Source organism: Triturus cristatus, chromosome 3_2 (assembly GCF_964204655.1).
Source record: "Triturus cristatus chromosome 3_2, aTriCri1.1, whole genome shotgun sequence".
Classification (NCBI taxonomy): domain Eukaryota; kingdom Metazoa; phylum Chordata; class Amphibia; order Caudata; family Salamandridae; genus Triturus; species Triturus cristatus.
In genome coordinates, this window is record NC_140584.1 from 1,225,702,875 (window position 1) to 1,225,728,968 (window position 26,094).

General features: G+C 50.7%; 1 protein-coding gene across 2 annotated transcripts in view; it reads right to left on the reverse strand.

Annotated features, from left to right (window-relative positions):
* LOC146859519 (CD5 antigen-like) overlaps positions 1 to 26,094 on the reverse strand; it is a 1,224,668-nt gene that overhangs the window by 63,213 nt on the left and 1,135,361 nt on the right. For both annotated transcript variants that reach the window (XM_085650229.1, XM_085650228.1), the window contains one exon: positions 22,215 to 22,247. In XM_085650229.1, the coding sequence (XP_085506355.1) occupies positions 22,215 to 22,247 (33 nt within the window). The remainder of the gene's footprint in view (positions 1 to 22,214; positions 22,248 to 26,094) is intronic.

Consider the following 26,094-nt stretch of genomic DNA (forward strand, 5'->3'; position numbering starts at 1 on the left):
AGGGGAAAGGCCTCAGGGTATCGTGTGGCATGATCCACCAGGACAAGGATAAAGCGGTGACCTTGGGAGGTTGGGGGGTCCAGGGGCCCCACGATGTCGATCCCGACCCGTTCGAAAGGGGTACTGACGACAGGGAAGGGTTGGAGGGGAGCCTTGCGCTTTCCTCCGCTCTTCCCACTAGCCTGGCAGGGGGGGCAGGACCTGCAGTGGGCTTCTACATCTGCTTTCATTCTAGGCCAGTAAAAGTGAGTCACGAGGCGACTGTAGGTTTTGTCCTGGCCCAAGTGGCCTGCGAGGGGGACGTCATGGGCCAAGCCCAGGAGGAAGTCCCAGAAGCGTAGGGGTACCACCAGCACCTGGGCGGATCCTAGCTCCACCGACTTCTGCTCGCTATACAAAAGGTCATTTTCCCAATACACCCGGTGTGTTCCCGTTTGGTCGCCCGCGGCTTGGGCCTCTGCTTGCTGCCGTGGCCCGACCAGGGAAGGACTGGTAGCTTGCTCCTGGCAGAACTCCTCTCGGGAGAGGCCCCCCTCCTGGCACCACTGGGCCAACTCGGGCAGATCGCCTAACTCGGCGATCTGTGTGGGGTCGGAAGGTGGGGGTTCGTCGCTGGCGACCGATTCTCCTTGTGGGGAGATATGGGGGCCCTCGGCTGGGACAATCCTGTCTTCTGTGGCCGGTGCATCCTCGATTTCCCCAAGGGGGGGCCGTCGGGCCGCCATAGATCGGGTTGTGGCGCACACCCACTCGGGGAGACCCATCATCCCTAGGTGGGTCTTGCGCTCAACTTGCTTCCAGGGGGAACTTTCCAGGTCGTTCCTCAGGAGACAGTCGACTGGCTGGGAGGTTCTTACTGCGACTTTCAATTTACCGACCACCCCTCCCCATTCAAAAGGCACCAGGGCTACCTTACAGAGGCTCTCCGTGTTGTCAGCGGTAATTACAGGGCAAAAGACATTGGGGAGGACCTGGTCTTCGTGGACTAAATGCTGAGGACACCGGTGATACTTGCCCCAGTGTCACGAAGGGCCTCTACTTGTTTTCCATTGATCGTTACTAGCTGCCCGTATTTCTTCGTGTTGGAGGGCAGGAGGCTTCCAGGGACCATTTCTCTGTCTCCTAAGGACACTAGAGCCATGGCGGCGGGTTCCCACTCTACGGTCTCCTCAATCTCCTCCCCTAGGGCCACATTGGCTATCTGTCTAGCGGGGGGGGCTGTAGTGGGGATGTGTGGGGCCATGGGGCATTCAGGGTTGTTGGCGTAATGCCCGGGCTTCTGGAAATGGAAACAAGTGATGGTCACCCGGTGCCCCCGTCTCACGGGTGGACTGGATACAGCTAGTGGGGGCGCCGGGAATGGCGGAGGTTGGGCTTTCGGAGGACCGGACTGGGACTCTCTCTGCCCTCCCTGGTCCCCCCCATCTCTGGCATGGTGGTCCCTGACTGGCCCGGGGGTACTCTCCTACAGGGCCCCAGGAGACCCGGGTGTTGGTCCAGCGATCCGCCTCGACAGCCAGCTTCCTCGGATCCATGAGCTTGCTGTCGAGCATATGCTGGCGTAGTTCCACAAAGCAGTTCGCAGCCAGGTGTTCCCACAACATGAGGTCGGTTAGTTCATCCAGGGTGGTTACTTTGCTGCCCTTGATCCACCCATCGAATGCACGGCTGAAAAAGTTTACATACTCCACCCATGTGGTGCCCGTGATCTTTCTGCAGTCCCGGAACCGCTGGCGGTACATCTCCGGGGTGAGGCCGTACCTTGTGAGGAGGGCCTCCTTCATGTGGTTGTAGGAGGTCTGCATGGAGGTTGGTAGGTCGAGCAGGGTATCTCTCCCTTCACTCAAAAATCGCCCCCACAACCCGGCCCCCCAATCTTTCTGCGGGACCCAGTGGGAGGTCATGGCGACCTCGTAGGCCTTGAACCACTGTTGGATGTCATCGTTTTTGTAGTATTCTTTGACCACATCTTTGGGAATGTGGACCTTCTGTTCCGCCGGGGGGGGCCGCCTCTCAGTTTCCCGGGGGCCGAGTTTCTTTGCTCCTTGCTTTTAGCTCGATTTCTTTCAAGCTGCATTCGTGCTCCAGTTGAAGTCTCCTTCCTTCGTTTTCCCGTTGGAGTTTCTTCTAGTTCGCCTTGTACTCGCATCTGTTCCACTGCTAGCTTCTTCTCAGTTAATTTCAACTCGCCCTCGATTTTGAGTTTGGCCAATTCGAATTTGTGATTGCGACTTCTCTCTCTGTCTGCGAGTTCCTCCGGGGATAGGCCCCTGTCTGGTACGAAGCTTCGTACCTGGTTGCTGCTGCTTTCTCTTTGGGAGGGTCCAGCTTCGTCGTGGAGCTCCACCGCTCCTTCTGGGCAGGGGGCCCCGGAGTCCACCCAAGCTTTCAGCGCCTTCTGCATATCTTCTTTGGTGTTGAGACCAGTGGTAGCGATTTTTAGTTCTTTGCAGAATTGCTTCAGTTCTCTGTGCGTGTACTCTTCCAGTTGTTCCGCCTGGAACACAGTACTGGTGTCGGTTTCTGTGAGACTCATGGCGTTTTCTTCTGCCGTCTTTGCCGGTAGTGCGTCAGCCGTTCACGGTACGATCTCTAGATTATGGGCCCGAATCCCGTCGCTTGCTACCAATGTTAGAAGGCGACCTCAGAGGAGCCCGGAGGGGTCCCCGACTACCCTGAGACCCGCCCTCGAGGTATCGTAGCCGGGTACTGGCGGGAGACTCCTCAGGGGAGGAATCTCGTATCTAGGATCGTACACTCGGCACCACACGACAAAGGGACACCACACCGTAAGTTCTTAGGAACAAATCTTTATCAAATCAGATTCGTAGGATCTTTATGATCAGCACGGCAACTATGTACAAGTCGAGCACGGGCTCAAAGAGACTTGGTGGGTTTAGGGGGTAGCGGGACAGTCTTAGAGGGATATGGATCAAGGCTGGGGCGTACCCGGCGCACAGCTCACAATCCTCGAGCTGGGGGATACGCTTGCCGTCGTTGGGGTCCAGCGGGACCGGGAGAGTCGGTAGGAGCCGCGAGTCACTCAGCAGGGCCCAAGCACAAGTTCGGAGGTCTTACGATCTTCAAGGAGCCGCGAGTCACTCAGCAGGGCTCAAGCACAAGTTCGGAGGTCTTACGATCTTCAAGGAGCCGCGAGTCACTCAGCAGGGCTCAAGCACAAGTTCGGAGGTCTTACGATCTTCAAGGAGCCGTGAGTCACTCAGCAGGGCTCAAGCACAAGTTCGGAGGTCTTACGATCTTTCAGGGAGCCACGAGTCACTCAGCAGGGCTCAGGTGGTTCCAAGGTGCAGGGGAGCCGCAACCACGTCGGCAAGGCTCCTGTCGTTCCAGAATCGAATCTGCCCGATAGTCCCAGAGCACCCCTTGTTATACGTCGACTCCCCTGTGATGTCCGCAGTCAGTGCAGGCAGGGGTCTTGTCACCTGGGGGTCGCTTGTCGGCGTTTCCTGCCATATTGTCTTTTGATCCTTTCAGGGCCGGGTCGGGGGGAGTCCCAGACACACAGCGGGCGTGGAGCCAGTCCTCAGGGAGGCCGGAGGGCCGATCGAAACCCATCCTCCCAGGGGAGTTCAGAGTTGCGATGGAAACTGCTCCTCCCTCTCTCACTCCATGGGAGCGCGATGTCCTCCAGCCTGGGTGGCGCCTCTAGGCCTGGGTCACGCTGGGGCCGGGTGGCCATTGTAGGTGCACGAAGTGGGCACGCGAGTGCCGTGGTACTGGGGGAAGATGGAGGGCCTGGACTGGGAAATCCAGGAGTGTGTGCGTGTGTGTATTTGGCGGGAAGGACCGGCTAGGCCTTGTACTCGGGGGCTGCATGAGGTGAATGGGTCAGGGTGTGTGGCGCGGGGACAGGGATGGCCATGCCACGAGGCCGGGTCTAACACTTACCTGGTGAGACGGGGAAAACCCAGTGGGGCTCTCGCTTCTGGCTCCAAGCGCCCGCCAGGCACGACCCGATCCAGGGACAGTGGCAGTTGGGGAGTTCGACTAGGGCGGTACGCCTGACAAACGATAATGCAGGTGTCCTATGGCGAGCTCACGGAGGACAGAAACCTCCTGCGGAGCAGAAGGGCAAGGCTCGCATGATCTTGATTTACAGTATGAATACAGACAGTGAAAGCGGGGCCTCACGATCGTTCTCACTTTTAAGGTTTCATGCTGGAGGTTTCAGAAAAGTTACCACAGGGATAACTGGCTTGTGGCGGCCAAGCGTTCAAAGCGACATCGCTTTTTGATCCTTCGATGTCAGCTCTTCCTATCAGTGTGAAGCAGAATTCACCAAGCGTTGGATTGTTCACTGTGAGAAGTTGGCCTGGCATATGCTGGTCACTAGTTATAGTGGCCACCTTGCACCAGTCCAATTCCACTCTTATGGTAGATAGGTTTAAGACAACCTTTTAAAGAAAGCTATCCTAGTGGTAGCTGTGGAGAGCAGCCTTCAGGGTAAGTCTTAGAGGAATGTAAAGCAGCTTGTTTTACCTTATAATCTCTGGAATTAACAAATAAAAGGATACCACACAGGTATATATATCAAATATATATGTATTTATTACTAGACACACTCTACTAATCTCTTTATGAGATTAGAAGTCAGGAACATATGCAAATATCAACGTTTCACAATAAGTTAAGCACAAATATGGCTGGGGCCCTAGGGGCGTACCAGACCATATACTAACAAAGAGGTTTAGGAATGTCGACTTGCAAGGGGAGAAGGCCTAGGGCCTGTAGAATCACTGGGGCCTCACTAATCCACCCAACGCAGGTTCTAGAGAGTCTACAAGCAAGCCACTTGCAAGGTAAGTAGTTCGAGGACCAACACCTACAGGAGCACCGGAGTGCACTAGTTACCTCAGCCAGGGAAGCCGGGTGCAAAGGTGGCTTTTGGTGTCGGGTCGCGTCGTCGTTTTCAATGGAAGCCGAAGAAGTTTTGCTGCTTGTGAAGACTGGAGAAGTGTCCGGTGGAATCCAAGGCTGGATTCAGGATGAAGAAGACCCGAAAGCAGAAGGGACAGTGTTCACAGTTACTTGAAAGTGACCCGGGGCAGGAAGATGGATGCCCACGGAAGTTGGGTGATTTCAGGTGATTATTGGTGTTTTGACTCTTCAGCCACGAGGTCTACAAGGTGTCGACGACAACCAGGAGCTGGATTCAGGGTGTCCCACAAAGTCTTCAGCTTACTGAGGTTTCAGCAACTGGATTGGAGCCAACAAGCCTTGGCAACAGCAAGTGTTGTGCAAAGTGAATAAAGTCAGCGGTGCAGACCAGCAAGGTCTGAGGGACTCACCCAGCAAGGGTAAGTCAGGGAAGGCCTTGAGCAACCAGGGGAGCCCTTTGGTTTGATGAAAAAGTCTTCAGGGGACCCATAAGCCAGCCGGCAAGGGATCGCGAAGATGCCTCATGAGGATTCGCCTCACAGGAGCCCACGGTCACTCGGGACAAGGTAGGCCTCTGATTTTCAAGGGCAATCCTGCTGGAGGCTTGGACCACACATGGTCCAATGCACAAGTTTGTAGAACGTAGTGAAGGAGTTGCACTCAACAATAGTGCATGGTACCCGGGAATTGCTGTTCCTCGTCACTCATGGGGTCCACTCTCATCAGCTTTTCTGGGGACTCACAACGGCTGTCAGGAAGTCAGGAAATCTACTTCCGGGGCTGCAGGGACTTTGGACTCATTTATAACTATTCTTAATTACAATGGAGGCATCTTCCTTAAGGAATTGTAATGCCTTTCTCTGCTCTCCTGTGTGATTATCGTTGTGTATTCTATCACTTTTCTTTAATCCCATTATTGCTTGTTTTTACTCTTCTCTCTTTTTCTAATTGTGTTTCACACTTTTCCCTGTTTTTAAATCATTTATTTTATTGTTAATAATTGACTGTTTAGATAGATCCCTTTCTCCCCCTCAATTGAGAGGTTCCTTTTAACTTCCCAATGACCTTCATGGTTATTTCTTGCATGAGTACTTTTGTAATTGTTTTATTTTTCCAACACAAGACTAACCACAACAACCTGTGTGTCTCCTTTTCCTTTGTTTCTATTTAAATATTATATTTTTGTTCAAAAAGCATGTTTCTGATTGCTTGTCCTTTTTTTATGTCCATTATGCACTCCATGCTGCGTCATACAGTGCAGCTTCTTCTGCCACTCACTATTGGATTGTACTATAATGTTTAGTATGTTTTGTCTTTTCCACTGTGTTTTGATATTATTTTTGGCTTTATTATGTTTTGCCTCTCTAGTGCTGCGATGTGTCTTTTTTCTTTTCTTCTTCAATGTAGGAGAGTAGGATCTGCTTCACATGAGTACACCCACTTTTTGCTGGTGTTTCACTGTTTTTTGACCTTAGTCTGGCTGTGGCCCTGATAATCAGGACCGCAGCCTGCTGCTTCCTCTCTAAAATGGTTTCCATTTACATTAGGTACATATCTAATTGGATTCTGGAATGACATATAAGCCCCTAGTCTATGGTACTCTTTTACCTCAGAGGCCTACCAGGGGCTGCAGCATGTATTATGCCACCCCTGGGAAGCACTCCAAAATGGCACCACAGTTCTACTACTGCAACCTGGGTAAGGGAATGCTTTCACCCCTAACTGTGGTATAGGCTACCTATATCACTACCTTATACAGACACATATAAACCTATAAGCCACTTCTATGGCAGGTCTTGACAATCCTGAAGGCAGAGTGCTTGGTTTTATGTGAGAGGGTGCCCAAGCATGAGCTGAGCCCAACTGCAGCATTCGGAAATACTTCCTTATGGGTCTTCTGTTATACAGCCATACCATATACTCTTAAGTGCATTATAACCTCGCGGTAAATGCTATCTTTGGAATGGCTGCAGCAAAACATGTTGTGTTTGGTGTCAAACGCTTTGGAATATTACCCCCCCCCCCCTGCCAGTCCTGGCGGCAGGGGTAGCATTCCACCCTTCTAGAGGGCGAGACATGTTCACACTGGCTAAACCCATTTAAAACTTCCCAAAGCCCTGGCATCACAAAATGTATGCCACTGCCACAGACACGGGTCTGGCCTCCTGCTGCTGAGGGAAACTCCAGCAGGGGAGGCCTGGACAATAGCTTTCCCGTCACAGGGAGGTGTAACCACCTCCCCAGACAGGCACATGTGTATTGGGGCAGGGTGGGTGCATTCAGAGAATGCTTTTGAGACACTGCCTGGGGCACACAAGGTGTCCCTGTACATAGCCCAGTTCAAACCGGTTGCAGGGGCAGGGGTGTAACCACTGGTAGAGCCTTAGAGTTAGTCCATCCCCTAAACTTAGTATAAGTATAGGAATCCAGTCCCTAGGACTTTAGATTACCCTGGGCGAACTTCTAAAACATATATCCTGGACCTTCGACTTTCTATCACGACTAGAAGATGGAAGAAATCTTCCTAGGGGTCAAGGAGTGACTCCCCTGCTTGGCAGGCACCAAAGAAGCAACTGACCGGTCTGCATTACTGAAGGTCCCACCGGACGCCGCAGTCTCTGCATCCCCAGAGGTAGATTTCCAGACTTCCTCGAGGCTACCCTGAGTCCACAGCTAAGCTAAGGCCTGTGGCTATCGTAGGTAACATGGAACTGTGACCCAGGGCACTGTGAACTTTTGCAGCAACAACACCTTCCTGGTCATCCTTCAAGTTGTGCTTTGGGCTCCAAGTAGCCCCAGCCTTGAGCACCTCCTGCACCAAAGATTGTTGGTCTCCACACCACGAGTGACCCATGGGCGAGCTTCCAGTGTGACCGCTCAAGGCTCCTTCGAGATCAATAGCCCGTTGGCTAGCAGGTCCCCATGAAGGCAACTACATTTCTGCTGAAGCTTTTCTGGTTGCTCCCGACTTGCCCTTACTTACCCTTGCTGGGTGAGTCAATCAGACCTTGCTGGTCTGCACCGCAGGCCTTTCTCTGATTCCCTGTGACTTGCTGTTGCAAAGGCTTGTTGGGTCTTTTCTGGTTGGCGACACCGCAGCATTTGACAGACTTTGTGGGACAGCTAGAATCTGGCTCATGGACCTTGTCGATGCCTCCTGGATCTCGTGGCTGAAGAGTCAAGACACCCATCAACTCACCTGAAGCACCCAACATCTGTGGGCATTGGCCCATCCTGCCTTAGGTCACTGGCAAGTGACCCAGACTCTGTCCCCTCTGCTTCCAGGTTCCTTACATCCTAGATCCAGGCTTGGATCTCTCCGGACACTTCTCCTCTTCACAGCAGCAGCAGTTATTTGCAGGCTTCCATTGAAATCAACGACGCGACCCGACGCCAAAAGACACCTATGCACCCGGCTTCACTGGGTGAGGTAACTCGAGTACTCCGGTACTCTCGTGGGTGCTAGCCCTAGAACTTCCTAAGTCCAAGAGGGTTTGGTCCTGACTCGATTAGAAGTGTCCCTAATCTTTAAAATTCCAACCGCGACATTCTCCATAGAAGATAATAGGAACCCGCAGTTGTGTTTCCACACTGCATACAGTTCCAGTGGGTCCCCTGTGTCACTACCTTGGGTGGTTCCTTGGGGTCCCAGTGATTCTAGGGCCTAGTGCCTATTACAGTCGTGGTTCTTATACCAATTTTTTCGTATATGGTTTGGTCCGCCCCTAGGGCCCAAACGTGTATTTGTGCTTTTACTGGTGCTTAATCACTTGTAACTTTAGTACTTCGAACTCCAGTCTCATCAAGAGACTAGAGGGGTGTGATTAACCTTAAATACATATATTTTGAATATATACCTGGTGTGGTTGTCTTTTCATTTGATCATTCAAGAGATTATATACTGGTAAAACAAGCTGCATTATATTCCTTCAAGACTCAGCCTGAAGGCTGCTCTCCATAGCTACCACTAGGATAGCTTTCACATAAGGTTGTCTTTAACCATTCACCATAAGGGGTTGTTTGGACTGATACAAGGTGCCCACTAGAACTAGTGGACAGCATATATCAGGCCACCTTCTCACATTGGTGTGCAGCGTGTGGGATTCCAGCTTGCTATTGTTTTACCAGATAATCTCAATTGAATTGATCAACTGAAAACCACTAAAGGTACCTGAGGTACATATAATATCAAGTTTAGCTAAAGTAAGTTCTACTGAACTTAGAGTTGCGTGTTAAGGGATAGCACACCCTTTCTACAACTCAAGAGAGTTTAGTAGGCCACCCTAGTGTAGTTAGTGCAGTACACCACGCCACATTAGTAATGTCTAACCAGCCAGGAACCACTGAGTCCCTACCAGGAACCAGTGATCTCCTACCCTATAGGTATGAGGACCTCACCTTTGTTCAGCTTAGGTCCCTGTATACAATTAGGAAGCTGAAGACAGGCAAAAGCCCATCCACCCAGCATCTCATAAAGATACTGAAACTGGATGATATCACAGTGTGGATGGGGCAGCACCTGAGGGTGGGTCCAGGGGTGGAAACTACCCTGACCCTAACTCTAATGCTGACCAGACTGTTGACAATGACCAGACTCTGGTGGACCCAGACAATCAGGATGAGGATGAGGATGATGACAATAATGCCACTTCCTTCATTCCTCCTGGTAGGCCTGAACACAGGGCTAGAAGGGATAGATCTCTGTCAAGGGGATCTATTCAGTCTAACTCCTCTATTGAAACCTCTGTTTCTTCTCACAGAGGGAGGGAAACCTACCAGGAGAGGAGAGAAAGACTGCTGAAGTATGAGCAAGACAAGTTCAACCTCAGAAAGCAGCAGATGGCCTTAGATAGGGAAGCCCTAGAGCTCTACAGAGCTATTAAATAGGAGGGACTAGAGTCCCTTGGTGGCAGCAATTTCCCTAGAGATAGGGAGAGGTCTTATGACCATAGAAACCTAAGTAAGATTGTCCCTCCCTACCAGAGTGGGGATGACATCCACAAATGGATAACTGCCTTGGAGAGGACCTGTAAAGTACAGAAGGTCCCTCAATGTCAGTGGGCAGCAATCCTATGGCTCTCCTTTGCAGACAAAGGTAGAGACAAGCTCCTCACTGTTAGAGAAGAGGATGATGATGACTACATAGTCTTGAAAAGTGCTCTGATAGATGGGTTTGGCCTAACGACTGAACAATACAGGTTAAAGTTCAGAGATGCCCAAAAGGCACAGAATCAGGACTGGGTTGACTTTGTTGACTGTGCTGCTAAGGCTCTGGAAGGTTGGTTATTGGGCAGTAAAGTGTGCGACTTCATAGGATTGTACAATCTGATAATGAGGGAACAGATTCTTAATAACTGTCAAAATCAGCTGTTGCACCAGTACCTGGTAGTCTCGGATCTGACCTCTCCCCAAGAATTGGGAAAGTAGGCAGACAAATGGGTCAGAACCAGGGTGAGGCAGAAAGTACAGAACCAAGGTGGTGTCCCTAAGAAGCAAGATTCTAAAAACTCTGATAAGGGTGGGGACAAGGGTAAAGACCAGAAGTCTTCACAAGGGCCCCAAAAATCTTCTTCAGGGTGGATTCCCAGTCAGGAAAGGGAAAAGGCCAAAAGAAGCCCTGGTGCAAAATCTGCATGCAGAAAACTCACTGGACCAGTGACTGCACCAAGGCTAAAGAAAATACTCCAGCCCCCACCAATGCCCCTAAGGCACCTGCTCCCCCTGGTGCAGTTACAATTGGTGGTGGGAATACACAGAATAAGGGTATAGTAGGGTAGACCCTGGTTTCTGAGATGGACTCTGGCCTAGTCAGAGTTCCAACTCAGGCTGTTCTAGTCTGTGATGGGGGCATGGATATGTCCCCCTTTGTGAGCCCCAGTAATCTGGGCAAATACAGACAACAGCCTTTAATAAATGGAGTAGACGCTTGGTCATTCAGGGACACAGGAACAAGTGTCACAATGGTGACAAAAGATCTTGTGGATCCTGGGCAGATTATACTTGATGAAATGTACCAAGTGACCAATGCTAGCAACGTCAGAACAGACCATTCTCTGGCAGTTGTTAACTTCTCCAGGGGAGTGGTAACTGGCCTTAAGAAGGCTGTGGTAAGTGCGGACCTACCAGTACAGTGCTTGCTTGGCAATTGTGAGAAGTTGGCCTGGCATATGCTGGTCACTAGTTATAGTGGCCACCTTGCACCAGTCCAAATCGACTCCTATGGTAGATAGGTTTAATACAACCTTTTAAAGAAAGCTATCCTAGTGGTAGCTGTAGAGAGCAGCCTTCAGGCTAAGTCTCAGAGGAATGTAAAGCAGCTTGTTTTACCTTATAATCTCTGGAATTACCAAATACCACACAGGTATATATATCAAATATATATGTATTTATTACTAGACACACTCTACTAATCTCTTTATTAGATTAGAAGCCAGGAACACATTCAAATATCAACGTTTCACAATAAGTTAAGCACAAATATGGCTGGGGCCCTAGGGGTATACCAGACCATACACTAAAAAAGAGGGTTAGGAAAGTCGACTTGCAAAATGACAAGGCCTATGGCCTGTAGAATCGCTGGGGCTTCACTACTGCAGTGATAGCAGGTAAGTAACACACCCACGGGAGACGCATGCAGTGTGTGAACACAGCCGCGGGTTCCCTATTGATTACAATGGAGCAAGTCGCAGTTTGATTTTTAAAGTTTTAGGGTACTTCGAGGAAGTCTACAAGCAAGCCACTTACAAGGTAAGTAATTCGAGGGACAACACACACTAGGGCACCGGAGTACATGAGTTAACTCACCCAGGGAAGCCGGGTGCATAGGTGTCTTTTGGTGTCGGGTCGCGTCGCTGTTTTACATGGAGACCAAAGAAGACTTGCTGCTTGCGTCCACTGGAGAAGTGTCCAGTGGAATCCAAGGGTGGATTTGTGATGCAGATTACCTGAAAATTGAAGGGACAGTGTTCACAGTCACTTGCCAGTGACCGGGGCCAGGAAGCTGGTTGCCCACAGAAGTCGGGTGATTTCAGGTGATCAAGGGTGTTTTGACTCTTCGCTCACGAGGTTCAGGAAGGATCGACAATGACCAGCAGCTGGATTCGGAGTCTCCCATGATGTCTTCAGCTGACTGCAGTGTCGGCAACCGGATTAGAGCAACAAGCCTTGGCAACAGCAAGTCTCGTGTAGAGTGAAGAAAGTCGATGGTGCAGACCAGCAAGGTCAGAGGGACTCACCCAGCAAGGGTGAGTGAGGGCAGGCCTGGAGCAACCAGAGGAGTTGATCAGAAAGTCTTTGGGGGACCCACAAGCCAACGGGCAAGGGATCGCAAAGACGCCTCTTGAGGAAATGCTTCACAGGAGCCCACGGTCACTCGGGATGGGGTAGGCCTCTGATTTTCACTGCAAAACCTGCTGGTGGCTTGGGCCACAATTGGTCCAAAGCAAAAGTTCGTAGAGCTTCGTGAAGGGGTTGCACTCGACAATAGTCGAGTGCAATCCCCACAACTCGCCTCAGCTCTAGTCGGGATCACAATGGCCATCGAGAAGTCAGGAAATCCACTTCTGGGGCTGTAGGGACATTGGACTCCGGCAGGAGCAGGAAAGTTTGCGACCGTTGATTAGAGTTTCTGGTGCCTGCCAAGCAGGGGAGTCACTCCTTGACTCGAAGGCAGATTCTTCTGTCTTCTAAAGGTAGTGGAACGTCGAAGGGCCATGATTCTTCTTTGTAGAGCGTCGTCCAGGGATATCTAACTTGCAATGGCAAGGGTCCCTAACTTATATTAAAAGAAAGGGAGGGACTAGCTCTATGACCACTCCTCTGGGAGGGTCAGGGGAGTGGGTGGTTACAACCACTTGTGTTTGTCCAGTTTCACACCAGAGCAGGGGCAGGTAGCCCCTGAATCAGTTTGAGCTGGCATGTGCACAGAGGAGCTTACTGCTCCCCCAGTGCAGGACTTCAAAGCACACTAGGAGTGCACCCACCAAGCCCCAATACACTAAATCCTGTCTGGTAGGTGGTTATACCTCCCTGTGACAGGATGCCTATTGTTGGGCCTCCTCCACTGCGAGTTTCAGTCAGCAGCAGGAGGGCAGCCCAGTGTCTGTGCATGTGGCATCCATTTTGTGATGACAAGCTCTTTCAGATTTCTACCATGTTTCCACAGGAGGTACATGTCTTTCCCTCTAGAAGGGTGGGATCATACTCCCACACCAATTACTGGTGTGGGGGTATGATTTCAAGTTGTTTGACACCAAACACAACATGTTTTGATGCAGTCATTCCAAAGTTAGCATTTACCGCTAGGTTATAATGCACTTAAGAGTATATGGTTTAACCGCATCCACAAACAGCCACAGAGAATAGACTCTGCACCCCTCACATTGTAAACCAAGCACCCTGCCCTCAGGATTGTTAGGGCCTGCCTTAGGGGTGACTGTTAGGTTTATATGTGTGTGTATGGTGAGATATAGGGAACCTATACCTCAGTGAGGAGTGCTAACACCACCTCACCCAGGCTGCAGGCCTGTGGTATCAGATTTAGTCTGCTTCCCAGGGGTGGCATAATACATGCTTCAGCCCCTGGTAGGCCTGTGAAGTACCTATGCCCTTGGTACCTATACTAGGGGCTCAAAAGGTAGCACAGTATCCAATCACTAGTGCATTTAATATGCACTCCAAATTGTTTAGAGAGAACAGAGAGACTGGGGCCCTGATTAGCAGGGATTCAGCCAGACTATAGCGAGAAACCAGTGTTAACATTAGAAAAAAAGTGGGGGCAACATAAGTGCAAATCCTACTCTCCTACATTAACCCACTAATAGGGAACATGAGCTGGGTTTAGACCGTCGTGAGACAGGTTAGTTTTACCCTACTGATGATGTGTTGTTGCAATAGTAATCCTGCTCAGTACGAGAGGAACCGCAGGTTCAGACATTTGGTGTATGTGCTTGGCTGAGGAGCCAATGGGACGAAGCTACCGTCTGTGGCATTATGACTGAACGCCTCTAAGTCAGAATCCCCCCTAAACCGTAACGATACCGCAGTGCCGTGGAGCCTCGGGTGGCCTGGGATAGCCGGCCGCTCGCTTGGGGACTGGAGCGCAGACAGAAAGGGGCCACCTCCATTCCCCTTAGTGCACCTCATGTTCGTGGGGCACCCGGTGCTAAATCATTCGTAGACTACCTGATTCTGGGTCAGGGTTCCGTAAGTAGCAGAGCAGCTACCTCGCTGCGATCTATTGAAAGTCATCCTCTGTGCCAAGCTTTTTTCTCTCCGTGCATGGGCAACTGAGGATGCTCTCCTCCACCACACCCAGGGGAGGGTCCCTCTGCCACCGGGCCAGTGGGAGGGACACGGAGGGGGGTAACGCGGGCCTGCAGGAGGCTGCCTCCACCATGTGCCTTCCGGCAGGAGGGGGCTTCCCCCTCCCGCCCCAGCCCCACTGGGGTGCGGGGATAGGGGCCAACATCCCTCACGGGTCGCAGGGTGAACAGATGGCCTGAGCCGGCCAGGCCTCCCCTTCCCTCTGTTCCTGCGCAAGTCGCACAGGGAGGTGAGGAGCTGCCCCGCAGAAGGAGCCTCCCAAGCGACTGCCTCAGAGCGCCTGGCCACCCTCGCTGGACTGCAAGTGTGACTGGACACAGCACCCTCCCAGGCCACCTGGGGGCTGGGTCGTCCCGGACCATCTGGTTGCCTGGCCGCACGACCAGTTGGCCCTGCAGGCCGGGTGACCAGATGGCCCTGCGGGCCAGGTGACCAGATGGCCCTGCGGGCCAGGTGACCAAATGGCCCTGCGGGCCAGGTGACCAGATGGCCCTTTGGGCTGGGGGTCACGATCACTGGCCAGCGGCCGAGACGTAGGGCAGAAAACAGGAAGCGTAGATCCATCTGCCGGCAGAAAACAGAGACGAACACATGTCTCGCCGACGAGAGAACACAAAGTGACTCCCCAACCTCCGGAACTACAAAGCCTCGCCGCTCCCACTGCTGGGGGCTTGTCAATTTCCCAAAGTCCCTCCCCAAGATCAAGAGACCTTGTTCATCTGGAATCCCTCTAACGTGTCCTGTACCTCGCCGCTCTTCGTCCGACGAAGCGGCATTTTCCCCCGAGCCCGGTATTTAGTTAAATGCCAGCCTCCCTCGAGACTCGATCGGCGGAAGGTGTTTTCCCCGCAGGACGACCGAGTCTCTGTATTGCATTTATCTCCGCTTCCTGGTGAGCGCTAAGGAGCGTGTTACTCGAAAATGACAGAACATCGCTTCACCTACGGTGAGGTAACCACAGGTAGAGAGCGGAACATTTTTCCCCAGAAGGACTACATTTACTTTCAGGTATTTCGGCTTGTATACTGTGGGCCATTGTATCCTGCCAAGACTAGGGGCTAGTCTTGTAAACTCTGAGCGTTCCTCATTTATGATTTTGCTTTTGCTTGTTAGTTTGTTTTGTTTTGAGAGTATGCACGTGCCAATGCTACGTGTTATACTCCCCTCTTAATTAACCATTGCTGATTTTGGTTCTTTCATAGTCACCTCAATCACTAGAGCCCACGACTGTGGGTTAATTCCTCCAGAGCCCGGAATGCATCTTGTTAGATATTCCACGGATCGTCTCCACGCCTTCCTCATTCCACTTCCCCGTTTTCAAGTCGTGTCATTCAGGTACGGAACCATAGTAAATCTATAGGGGTGGGGGAACCTGGGGAGGGTCATTGTTCTCTGCTGACGTTGGACCTCTTGTCTCCATTCTTGTGCAGTTTCCCCGGCTGGCCTAGCCTGACTGATCTGGAGACCTGGGATTCGCGAGGGAAGCCTTGGTGTTTTTTCTTTGTCCCTTTCCTTTTCTTACCTAGAGTGCAGTCCACATAGCGGTGTTATCGTTGCCCTGTGTGGGGCTGCACCCTGGGGAATTAGGAGAACTATCAGCCGATCCTCGTTCCTGCTGATGTTCTACCGAGGTTAGTGGCTATCCTTGTTCACTAGCTACTGGCACCGTGACACTGGGTGACCAGGCTAACTCCAACTTTTGTCCTTCCCCAGAGTTCTGTAAGAATAGTTGAGAAAAATGGGCTCCCCCGGCAGGCGTCAGGGAGAAGCCATGGCCTGGGCTTAACCCTCCTTGGTTCCAGCCGAGGGTACGTGTGCTGGGGAGAGGGGTTCCACTGGGGACCTGAGGAGGCTCTCCCCAGCCGGAATAGGATTCGGAAGCTGGGCCTGGGCCTGGGGCTCGAGCTCTGTCCGGCGGGCCCTGGGTTGTGGGAGCCCCCCGTCCTGCAAGTCAGCTGAGGGACTGGCCATTCATCTGGGCCAAGGGAGGCTCTCTCCAGCCTGGCTAGGGTTCGGAAGCAGGGACTGGGCCCAAGGCTTGAGTTCTGTCTGGCTGGCCATTGGGTGCTGGAGCCCCCCTCCCAACCTGCAAGCCAGCGGAGGATCCGGGTGCTGCAGACGGGGGTCCTCCGGGGCCCGGGGAGGATCTCCGTGGCTTGGCTGGGGCTCAGAAGCTGTGACTGGGCCTGGGGCTCATGCTCCGTCCCAGTGTCCCAGGGTGCAGGAGCCCACCATCCTGCAAGCCAGCCGAGGATCTGGGCGCTGGGGACAGGGGTCCACCGGGGCCCTGGGAGGCTCTCCCCGGCCTGGCAATGGTTCAGAAGCTGGGCCCGGGGCTCGTGCTCCATCCAGCGGGCTCTGGGGTGCGGGAGCCCCCCATCCTGCAAGCCAGCCTAGGGTCTGGGTGCTGGGGACGGGGGTCCACTGGGCCCGGGGAGGTTCTGTCTGACTTGGCTAGGGTTCGGAAGCTGGGATCGGGCCCGGGGCCCGGGGCTCGTGCTGTGTCCCAGGGTCAAAGGGCGTGGAACCCCCCTGATCTGAAAGACAGCCAAGGATCCGGGGGCTGGTGGCGGGGGTCCACTGGGGCCCGGGGAGTCTCTCTCCAGCCTGGCTAGCGTTCAGAAGCTGGGACCGGGCCCGAGGCCTGTGCTCTGTCTGACGGGCCCCGGTGTGCGGGAGCCCCCCGTCCTGCCGAGGTCAGCCGAGGGTCCGGGTATCCTGGGGAATGTTGTTCACCGAGGCCCAGGGAGGCTCTCCCCGGCCTGGCTAAGGTTTGGAAGCTGGGGCCGGGACCGGGACTTGTGCTCCGTCCGGTGGGCCCCGGGGTGCAGGAGCCCCCTGCCCTGCAAGCCAGACGATGGTCCGGGCGCTAGGGACGGGGATCCACCGGGCCCTGGGGAAGCTCTCCCCAGCCTGGCTAGGGTTTGGAAGCTGGGACCATGCCCTGGGCTCGTGCTCCGTCCTTTGGGCCCCAAGGTGTGAGAGCCCCCTGTCCTGCAAGCAAGCCGAGGGTCTGGGCGCTGGGGACAGGGATCCACCGGGGCCCGGGGAGTCTCTCCCCAGCCTGGCTAGTGTTTGGAAGCTGGGACCGTGCCTAGGGCTTGTGCTCCATCCTGCCGGCCCTGGGGTGCGAGAGCCCCCCGTCCTGCAAGCCAGCCGAGGGTCTGGGCGCTGGGGATGGGGGTCCACCAGGGCCCGGGGAGAATTTTCCCAGCCTGGCTAGGGTTTGGAAGCTGGGATCCGGCCCCAGGGCTCGTGCTCTGTCCTGCGGGCCCCGTGGTGCGGGAGCCCCCCATCCTGCAAGCCAGCCGAGGATCCGGGCGCTGGGGACAGGGGTCCACCGGGGCCCGGGGAGGCTCTCCCCGGCCTAGCTGCTTTCAGAAGCAGGGACCAGGCCGGGGAGCAGGGGTGGCTGGCTTTATCCACTATGCTGGCGGAGCAGAGTTTTCTGCCCATCCCTACTTGTGACCCCTTCCCCGTTTTTGTTTGCTTCAGCCTCAGAGGATATAGTCACTGGGACCATTTAAGGCTCTGGGAGGTGAGCAAGGGACCCAGGTCTGGCCCTACCCTTGGCCAGGATCCTTGTTTCCGGTCCAGGGACAAACTGGCCTGGCAGTTCGGGCTGAACTGCCCCCTTGAGAAGCAGGGTCAAGAGTGATTTTCATATGGCTGGGTCCAAACTGGGGTGGCTTATTGAGCAAAAGAATGATGATGGATTCAGCCCAGATGTGTGAGTGGGGTGAGTGTCTGAAAAGATTCAGTGCTCTGTCCATCATTGTTGTGTTTGCTTAGAAGAAATCCAGTCATTCAAAAGTATATATTCATGTAGGTATTTTTCTGCGGGTTGCGATAGTGCAACCATGGCTCGGGAAAAACAGAATGCTTTACAATTGAAAGAACTTGTGATTGAGGAACAGATGATAAACAAAAAAAGTATAAATGTTGGCAAAAGAGGAATACATCAGATCCCAAGTCTCTGTCAAAGTCTATTTCAAACATGAAGATTTTAAAATCCACTTCATTGGAGGTGGAACGTAGAGCTGACGGACGAAAAGGCCAAACTCTGGTGGTGTTCCTAGAGAAGAATCTCTATGTACTCCACTCTTGTTTAAACATTGGAGTCTCAAGGATCAGGTTTCTGTATCGCTTACACCTTTGTCTGCTGTAAAAGCAGGATTGACACATCATTGTTGATGTGAGAACAGGATGGATGCATCACATTTGGAACCAGAGGATCACCTATGGAACTGCCGCTTCGGAACCAACGCATTGCTGCCACTTTTTGGAGAAGATCGATGCATCACCTCTATGGCGTGGAAAAACCAAGGGGCATATCAGCAAAAACCGACAATAATTATCGCTCAGCGCTCTTAGCGTGAGGATAATTATCGCCAGGTAACATGGATTTTTATCACTGAGATAGCGTGCTATTAGCAACGCTTATCTCCTCAGCAATAAAAATCCTCACGCTAACTGCCTAACGTGAGATTATCGCTGGAAACCCAGCGATAATCTCACGTAGTATGGTGTTAGCTTACTGATAGGGACTCACAAACTTAGCCATGATATCCACCTTCCATAGGATATCATGGCTAAGTCTGTCCTGAAGCAGGCATAAGGAAAGTAGCGATAACAGGGGTATCGCTACTTTTCCTAACGCTATGCTTCATAGCGTGGGGCTTGATGAAAGGAGAAATGTCGCTAAGCGACATTTCTCCTGTCATGTTAGGTCAGGAACGCCCACTTTGCATCTCATTAGAGATGCAAAGCTGGACGTTAGGAATCCCGACGCTAAAGCAAGGTTTCACACGTTAGCGTGACCTTGCTAATTAGGTGATACATTTATCGCTGCTTTTCGGCCGAAAACGACCGCAAAAGCGGTGATAATGTTTTATCGCCAGCTTGTAAAAATGCCCCCAGGTGCTTTCCCTTCATAGTTACCTAATCTTGGAACTGTCTCATCACTCTCAGAACCATTGCATCACCGGTGTTGCGTAGAGAAAACTGATGCAACAACCCATCTGCATGGGGCACAGCAACACATCGTTTGGTTGCACCTCACATCTTCATCGATACAAACCAAGGATTATGGTACTTCTGTTTACCAAGCCTCATGGCATCCCTGCATCCATCCTGAGCTCCATTGCTGTTGGCCTGAACTATTGACTTTGTTCCTGTCTGGCATGACCAGATGTCCCAGTTAAGCGTTTATTGCTTTTAAGTGCTATTTTCATATTTATTCTTAAAAAATTCATATCCTGACTTCTACTCATTGGATGTTTGTTGTTTTGGTCTTGTTTTATTAAATAAAGTAAGTTCTATTTTTCTATATGGATGTGCTGTCATTTTGTGTGGTGTTTTCACCGTTTATGGTTGAAGTGTTGCACAAATACTTTACACACTCCCTCTAAGTTAAGCCAGACTGTTCTGTGCCAAGCGACCAGACGGTGAAAAAAGGTTAATTTAGGGTTGCCTGACCCTTACCCTGACCAGGATTGTGGTAGCTGTTTGGCTTAGGGTTACACTCACAGTCAAAAAACAATTCAATTTCTAACAGAGGCCATTTTATTTTGGTGCCTTGGTCTATTGTCTGTCCCAGGATGACCCTTAACAATGGCCAGTTTACAGGCTTGCAGAGTGCAGGATTCAACCTCAATTGGTTAGATTTTTTGGTGGGAAATCAATGGAAACTTTTTGATTGCTTGAGTTTTAAGTGATGTTTAGACATCTCTGGCTATTTACATGCTGTTGGGGAGGAAAGAGATGTAATTTGGAGACGAGATCTCAGTGTAGATCTGGGGGTCATCCGCATATTGGTGATACACTATCCCAGAGCTTCTGAAGACGGCCCTGGGAGGTTGGAGACAGAATGGTCCTCTGTGGATCCCCTTGTTTTAAGATGACGTAGCTGGATAAAGAGTTACTGATTTCACCACTTCTGCTCAGTTTGACAAATAGGTATTATGCAAATAGATTGCATCAAATGACCAAAAGAGCTCTTTAGTTGTGTGACACAAAATGATGGTCCCCGCTGCAGAATGTGATAAGAGGCCATGGCTTCTCCCATATCTCACAAATATTCACTGACCTTGTTCTGAATCGGGCCCCCATGTAGTGCAGTTCACCTTGAAGGGTTGCCCCTCTTCTCCACAGGGGCTGCAGGGCTCTTGAGTTACACTTCTGGACTCTATCACTCTGCTATGTGACAGCAAGTGTCTGATAATGACCGCTTGATTTGTAAACTGTAACCAAACAGCCCGGCACCAGTTAGGACCTGTAACTGGGCTCTCGGACAGATCAGGATACAGGATGCTCCGGTTGGGCAACCATCACATCTCCTTTCTGTGGATTTCTGGCACTTCTATGAGATCTGTAGCCACAGTGTGAGCTGCTGACATTGGCATCACCATAGTTGGGTGAACAAATGGCCCAGATTTATCAAGGGATTGTGTTGCTCTTGTGCCATGAAGGGTGTTACATGTGCAAAGCAATCCCTAAGTCAGATGTACCAAGCAACACAAGCCCACCTTGTGTTGCCCTGTGTTGCTTGATAAATAAGGAACAACGCAAAGCAGCAGACTTCACTGCCTTGTGTTACTCTGTGGTTGAAGACATTCCATGGGTGAAGAGTGCGTGTTCCCTCACATTCACCCATATTTTTGGTGCATTCCCAGATGTACCAAGACTCATAAACCTTGGAATGTGTTAAAATGCTACACATTTCCAGGGGAGGTGCAACGAGACGAATAGCTTAATTTATCCTCATTGTTTCCTCTTTCTAAATGTGCTGCATTGTGCACCACACTAAGAAAGAACAAAGTGCTCTTGAGGGTTGTTTTTGTGCAGAAAGGTGTCCCTTGCACCAAGGCGCAAGCGTGCCTGTGTTGGCGCTCGGTTGCAGATTGTGCACCAGCTCAAGCAGAGAGCAGGCAGGCAGCTCAGCCAGTTGTCTTTCTGCAGAGCATTGCATGAACGTTTGATAAATCTGGCCCATAATCTTTACTTCTTCACTGAACCCAATAAATACATACACTGCACCTTCAGAAAGTCTGCAGTGGGAGGGGAGTGGAGGCAATCAGTGGACGCGGACAAACACAGAATGGTAGACAGCAGCGCTGACAACCATTGCATCTAATGAGCACCCTAAAGCCTTAGGTGCTAGAGGCATATTGGTGAACCCCCATTGGGGCTACACCAAGTCCTAATGTATCCAAACACGAGTTCATGCGAATGTGGTGGGGCCCAGTCATGTCACACTTCAGGCTACAGACATTTACACAGGAAGGGGTGCATGGCAAATGGCTCGTGCACCCTGACTATATACAAAAAATAACCAACTATTAGTCAGGTCACAGGATTGGGAGTTACCCGTGGCAAAATGAGTACCGCTTTGGGTGGCCAAGCCCTCCATCAAATTCTCACAAATCCTTGATGAACAGCATTCAGAGGTTTTATTGAACACCTGCCAAGGGGTTTGTGACATGAGCCTCATGTACAGGAACACACACCAGGACTGTCAGAAGGATAAAATGAGGAGCAGGCTGGCAAATGGCTACTAGGGATGGGATTATCTACCTTATAACACACAGCTGTTATCAGATTCAGGTAATGATAAAATAATATCAGCCCATATTTAATATTTGATTTGTGTATTTTCTTTAGTTCATCACATTGTCATTCCTTCATGAGTAAATCCTCTCCTGTGGGCCATGAATACCTATTTTGAATCCCTGGTGGAAATATCCTGTGTGCGCAACAGTACTTACCAGAGTACCTGGATGTTTCTCCAGTAATCGTGAGGACAACGATGCTGTTTGTAAATATTGTAATGATTTTTGTTTAAGGATAAATTAATTCCCTTGATTTACATATGGATAGGGGTAAAGGGTAATCCTTATTTCAAATTTTATAGCACTCTTATCAGCCCAACTACAACATTAACTTATTTTAATTCCTCAATGTATACTTTTAACTGAGAAAATAAAACTTACCTTTGTAGATGGTTGGGTTCAACTTTCGTGTTTCTGCGAAGAGAAAATGTGTTAAAGGTGAGGGTTTTTACACTACAAGGCCCTACAGAGCAAAGAAAGAGGTAAACTGCAGAAAAGTTTAACTTTATCAGTAATCGTGGGCATAATGTTTCACAGAAAATGTATTTGCCCCAGTCTCCTGTGTGGGATTAGTGGGGCTCTTTGTAGCTTGATGTATTTACCCCAGTCTCCTGCCTGGGATTAGTGGGGCTCTTTATATCTTGATGTATTTACCTCAGTCTCCTCCCTGGGATTAGTGGGGCTCTTTATAGCTTGATGTATTTACCCCAGTCTCCTGCCTGGGATTAGTGGGGCTCTTTATAGCTTGATGTATTTACCTCAGTCTCCTGCGTGGGATTAGTGGGGCTCTTTATAGCTTGATGTATTTACCTCAGTCTCCTCCCTGGGATTAGTGGGGCTCTTTATAGCTTGATGTATTTACCTCAGTCTCCTGCCTGGGATTAGTGGGGCTCTTTATAGCTTGATGTATTTACCCCAGTCTCCTCCCGGGGATTAGTGGGGCTCTTTATAACTTGATGTATTTACCCCAGTCTCCTGCCGGGGATTAGTGGGGCTCTTTATAGCTTGATGTATTTACCCCAGTCTCCTGCCGGGGATTAGTGGGGCTCTTTATAGCTTGATGTATTTACCCCAGTCTCCTGCCAGGGATTGTAATGTAATGTAAACTAAATTTATATAGCGCTCTATCACCCGACGGGTATCCTGGTGCTGAGAGAGCACCTTGTTGTTATATGGCATAGTTGATCGGCCACCCTAAAATGAGGCATCCAGTTTCAAAAATTAAGGGGAGGGAGGGAACCAAAATAAGACCGCAAGATGGATCGGTGACACTGCATCTATGTATTACTCCTCCCTCGGGAACAGCCAAGTCTTCAGCTTCTTCCTGAATTGCTTTCCATTCTCACTTTGCCTGATGTCAGTTGGAAGTTCATTTGTGGGGCTCTTTATAGCTTGATATATTTACCCCAGTCTCCTGCCGGGGATTAGTGGGGTTCTTTATGGCTTGATGTATTTACCCCAGTCTCCTGCCGGGGATTAGTGGGGCTCTTTATAGCTTGATATATTTACCCCAGTCTCCTGCCAGGGATTAGTGGGGCTCTGTATAGCTTGATGTATTTACCTCAGTCTCCTGCCAGGGATTAGTGGGGCTCTGTATAGCTTGATGTATTTACCCCAGTCTCCTGCCTGGGATTAGAGGGGCTCTTTATAGCTTGAGGTATTTACCCCAGTCTCCTGCCGGGGATTAGTGGGTTTCTTTATAATTTTGATGTATTTGCCCAAGTCTCCTGCCAGGAATAAGTGGGGCTCTTTATAGCTTGATGTATTTACCCCAGTCTCCTGCCTGGGATTAGTGGGGCTCTTTATACCTTGATGTATTTACCCAAGTCTCCTGTCTGGATTTGTGGGGTTCTTTAAAGCTTTTTTTTAAGTATCTTTATTGGTATTTTACACGTTTTGTAATACATTTCGCATATAAAAGCAAAGCAATCATAAATTCAAAGAATTCAAAGGCAGCAACAATACAGAACTGAAATACATTTTTCAGCGTCCATAGCAATGATCCAAGAGGAGAATGTGACTAACAATATACAGTTCGTTGGACCCAGAGGAGCGTTGCATAGCACATGTTTCAGTAGAAATCTTTTTCCTTCAGTACATACTTCACAATATTTTATGCTTGATAATACACAATTTGAGAGTACACACCAAACAAATGATGAATGTATGTTTGTATGTATCTATGTATGTATGTGTGTATTTCTGTATGGGCAGCCTGACATTGTTTTCTCTTTTTGTTGTTCAATCACCACAAAGAGAACACAAAGTAAAGTACAAAATGCCACCACTCCAAGTGCCTGATACTCCAGTTTTGAATGGGCGTCAATGCCATATTCGCCATACCTTCCCATGACTTCTGCAACAAGCTCGGCTCCTACTTCCACCTAAAGATCAAGTCCCGCTACGACAACTTCAACAAACAGACACCAGACACCGAACCCACACCTACCTCTAGCAACGCCAGCCAGCCTACCATCACCACCTGGACCCCGGTCACCACTGTAGGCACCGCCACAACCATGAAGAACATTCACTCTGGACCCCCCACAGACCTCCGCCCGCCGCACATCTTCCACAGAGCCACCGAAATAGCACCCGAGCTACAACGTACCATTAACACCTCCTTCAAATCCGGCATATTCCCCAACGATTGGAAATGCGCAGAAGTCAAGGCCCTCCTTAAAAAGCCCACTGCTCATCCTACGGACCTCAAAAACTACAGACCCATCTCTCTCCTTTCTTTTTCGGCTAAAGTCACCGAGAAGATCATCAACAGCCAGCTCACGAACTTCATCGAAAGCCAACTCCATCCTTGACTCTTCCTAATCCATATTCCACAGCAACCACAGCACCGAGACCGCCCTCCTCACCACCACAGATCACATCCACACTCTCCTCGACCAGGGCCACACAGCAGCCATCATCTTACTAGACCTCTCTGTAGCGTCTCCCACCGTACTCTCACCACCATACTCCATGACGCCGGCATACAGGGAACTGCCCTCAACTGGATCCGCTACTTCTTCATCGGTCAGACCCAAATAATTAGACTCCCGCCTTTCCTCTCGGAACCCACTAAGATCAACTGCGGAGTACCCCAGGGATCATCGCTTAGCCCCACGCTCTTCAACATCTACACGGTCCCCTTGCCACCATCGTCAGACAGCATGGACTTAGCATTGTATCCTACGCCGACGACACCCAGCTCATCCTCTCCCTCATGGAGCAACCCAACGCTACCAGACTCAGCTTCCAGGAAGGAATTAAATACATCACATCCTGGATGAGCAGCAGCTGTCTGAAGCTCAACTCGGAGAAGACAGACGTCATTGTCCTTGGACCCTCCAACTCTGTCTGGGACAAAACCTGGTGGCTCATCACCCTTGGCAGCCCCTCCACCCCCTCAGACCACGCCTGGAACCTCGGCATCATACTCAACTTCTCCCTCACCATGACCTGACAAATCAATGCCGTCGCCTCCACCTGCTTCAGCACCCTCCGCATCCTTCGCAAGACCTTCAAATGAATCCCCCGAATCCAGTAAGTCAATCACCCAAGCACTCATGTTTATGTTTATGTTTACATTTAGGGATTTGTACAGCACATGACTGCCCGAAGGCTTCCCAGCGCTAGGAGAAAGATGGCAGTGGGAGCACAGGTGATCAAGGCAAGAGCCAAGTCTTGAGTTTTTTCCTGAATATCGATTTTTCTGTCAACATGCGCATTTCCCTAGGCAGGCAGTTCCAGAGGGAAGGAGCCAGATGCGAGAAGGATCTACCACCCCATCTGGCTCACTTGATTCTAGTCTGTTTCATTAGTAGATCTGTAGAGGATCTCAAATGTCTGCCTGGGATGTGCTTTTTGATTAAAGCTGGTCCTTTATTATTCATAGCTCTATGGGCGATACGTAGTTACTTGAACCTAATCCTGGCCTGGATAGGGAGCCAGTGCAGTGTCTCCAAGGCTGCCTTGGCTGACTGTTGTCTGGGAATGTGCAGCAGAATCCTGGCTACGGCACTCTGAACCACTTGTAATCTGTGTATAATGTATTTGGGTGCGCCAAGATACAATGAGTTACCATAATCTAGCTGCGCCATCACTAGGTCCTGTACCACGGTTCTGCGAGCGTGTTCAGGAATTAGAGGGAGGATCTTCATAGCACTCATAATCATCAGACTGGACTATGGAAATGCCCTCTACACCAGAATCAACAAATCCCTGCTCTGTAAGCTCCAGACCATACAGAACACCACTGCCAGAC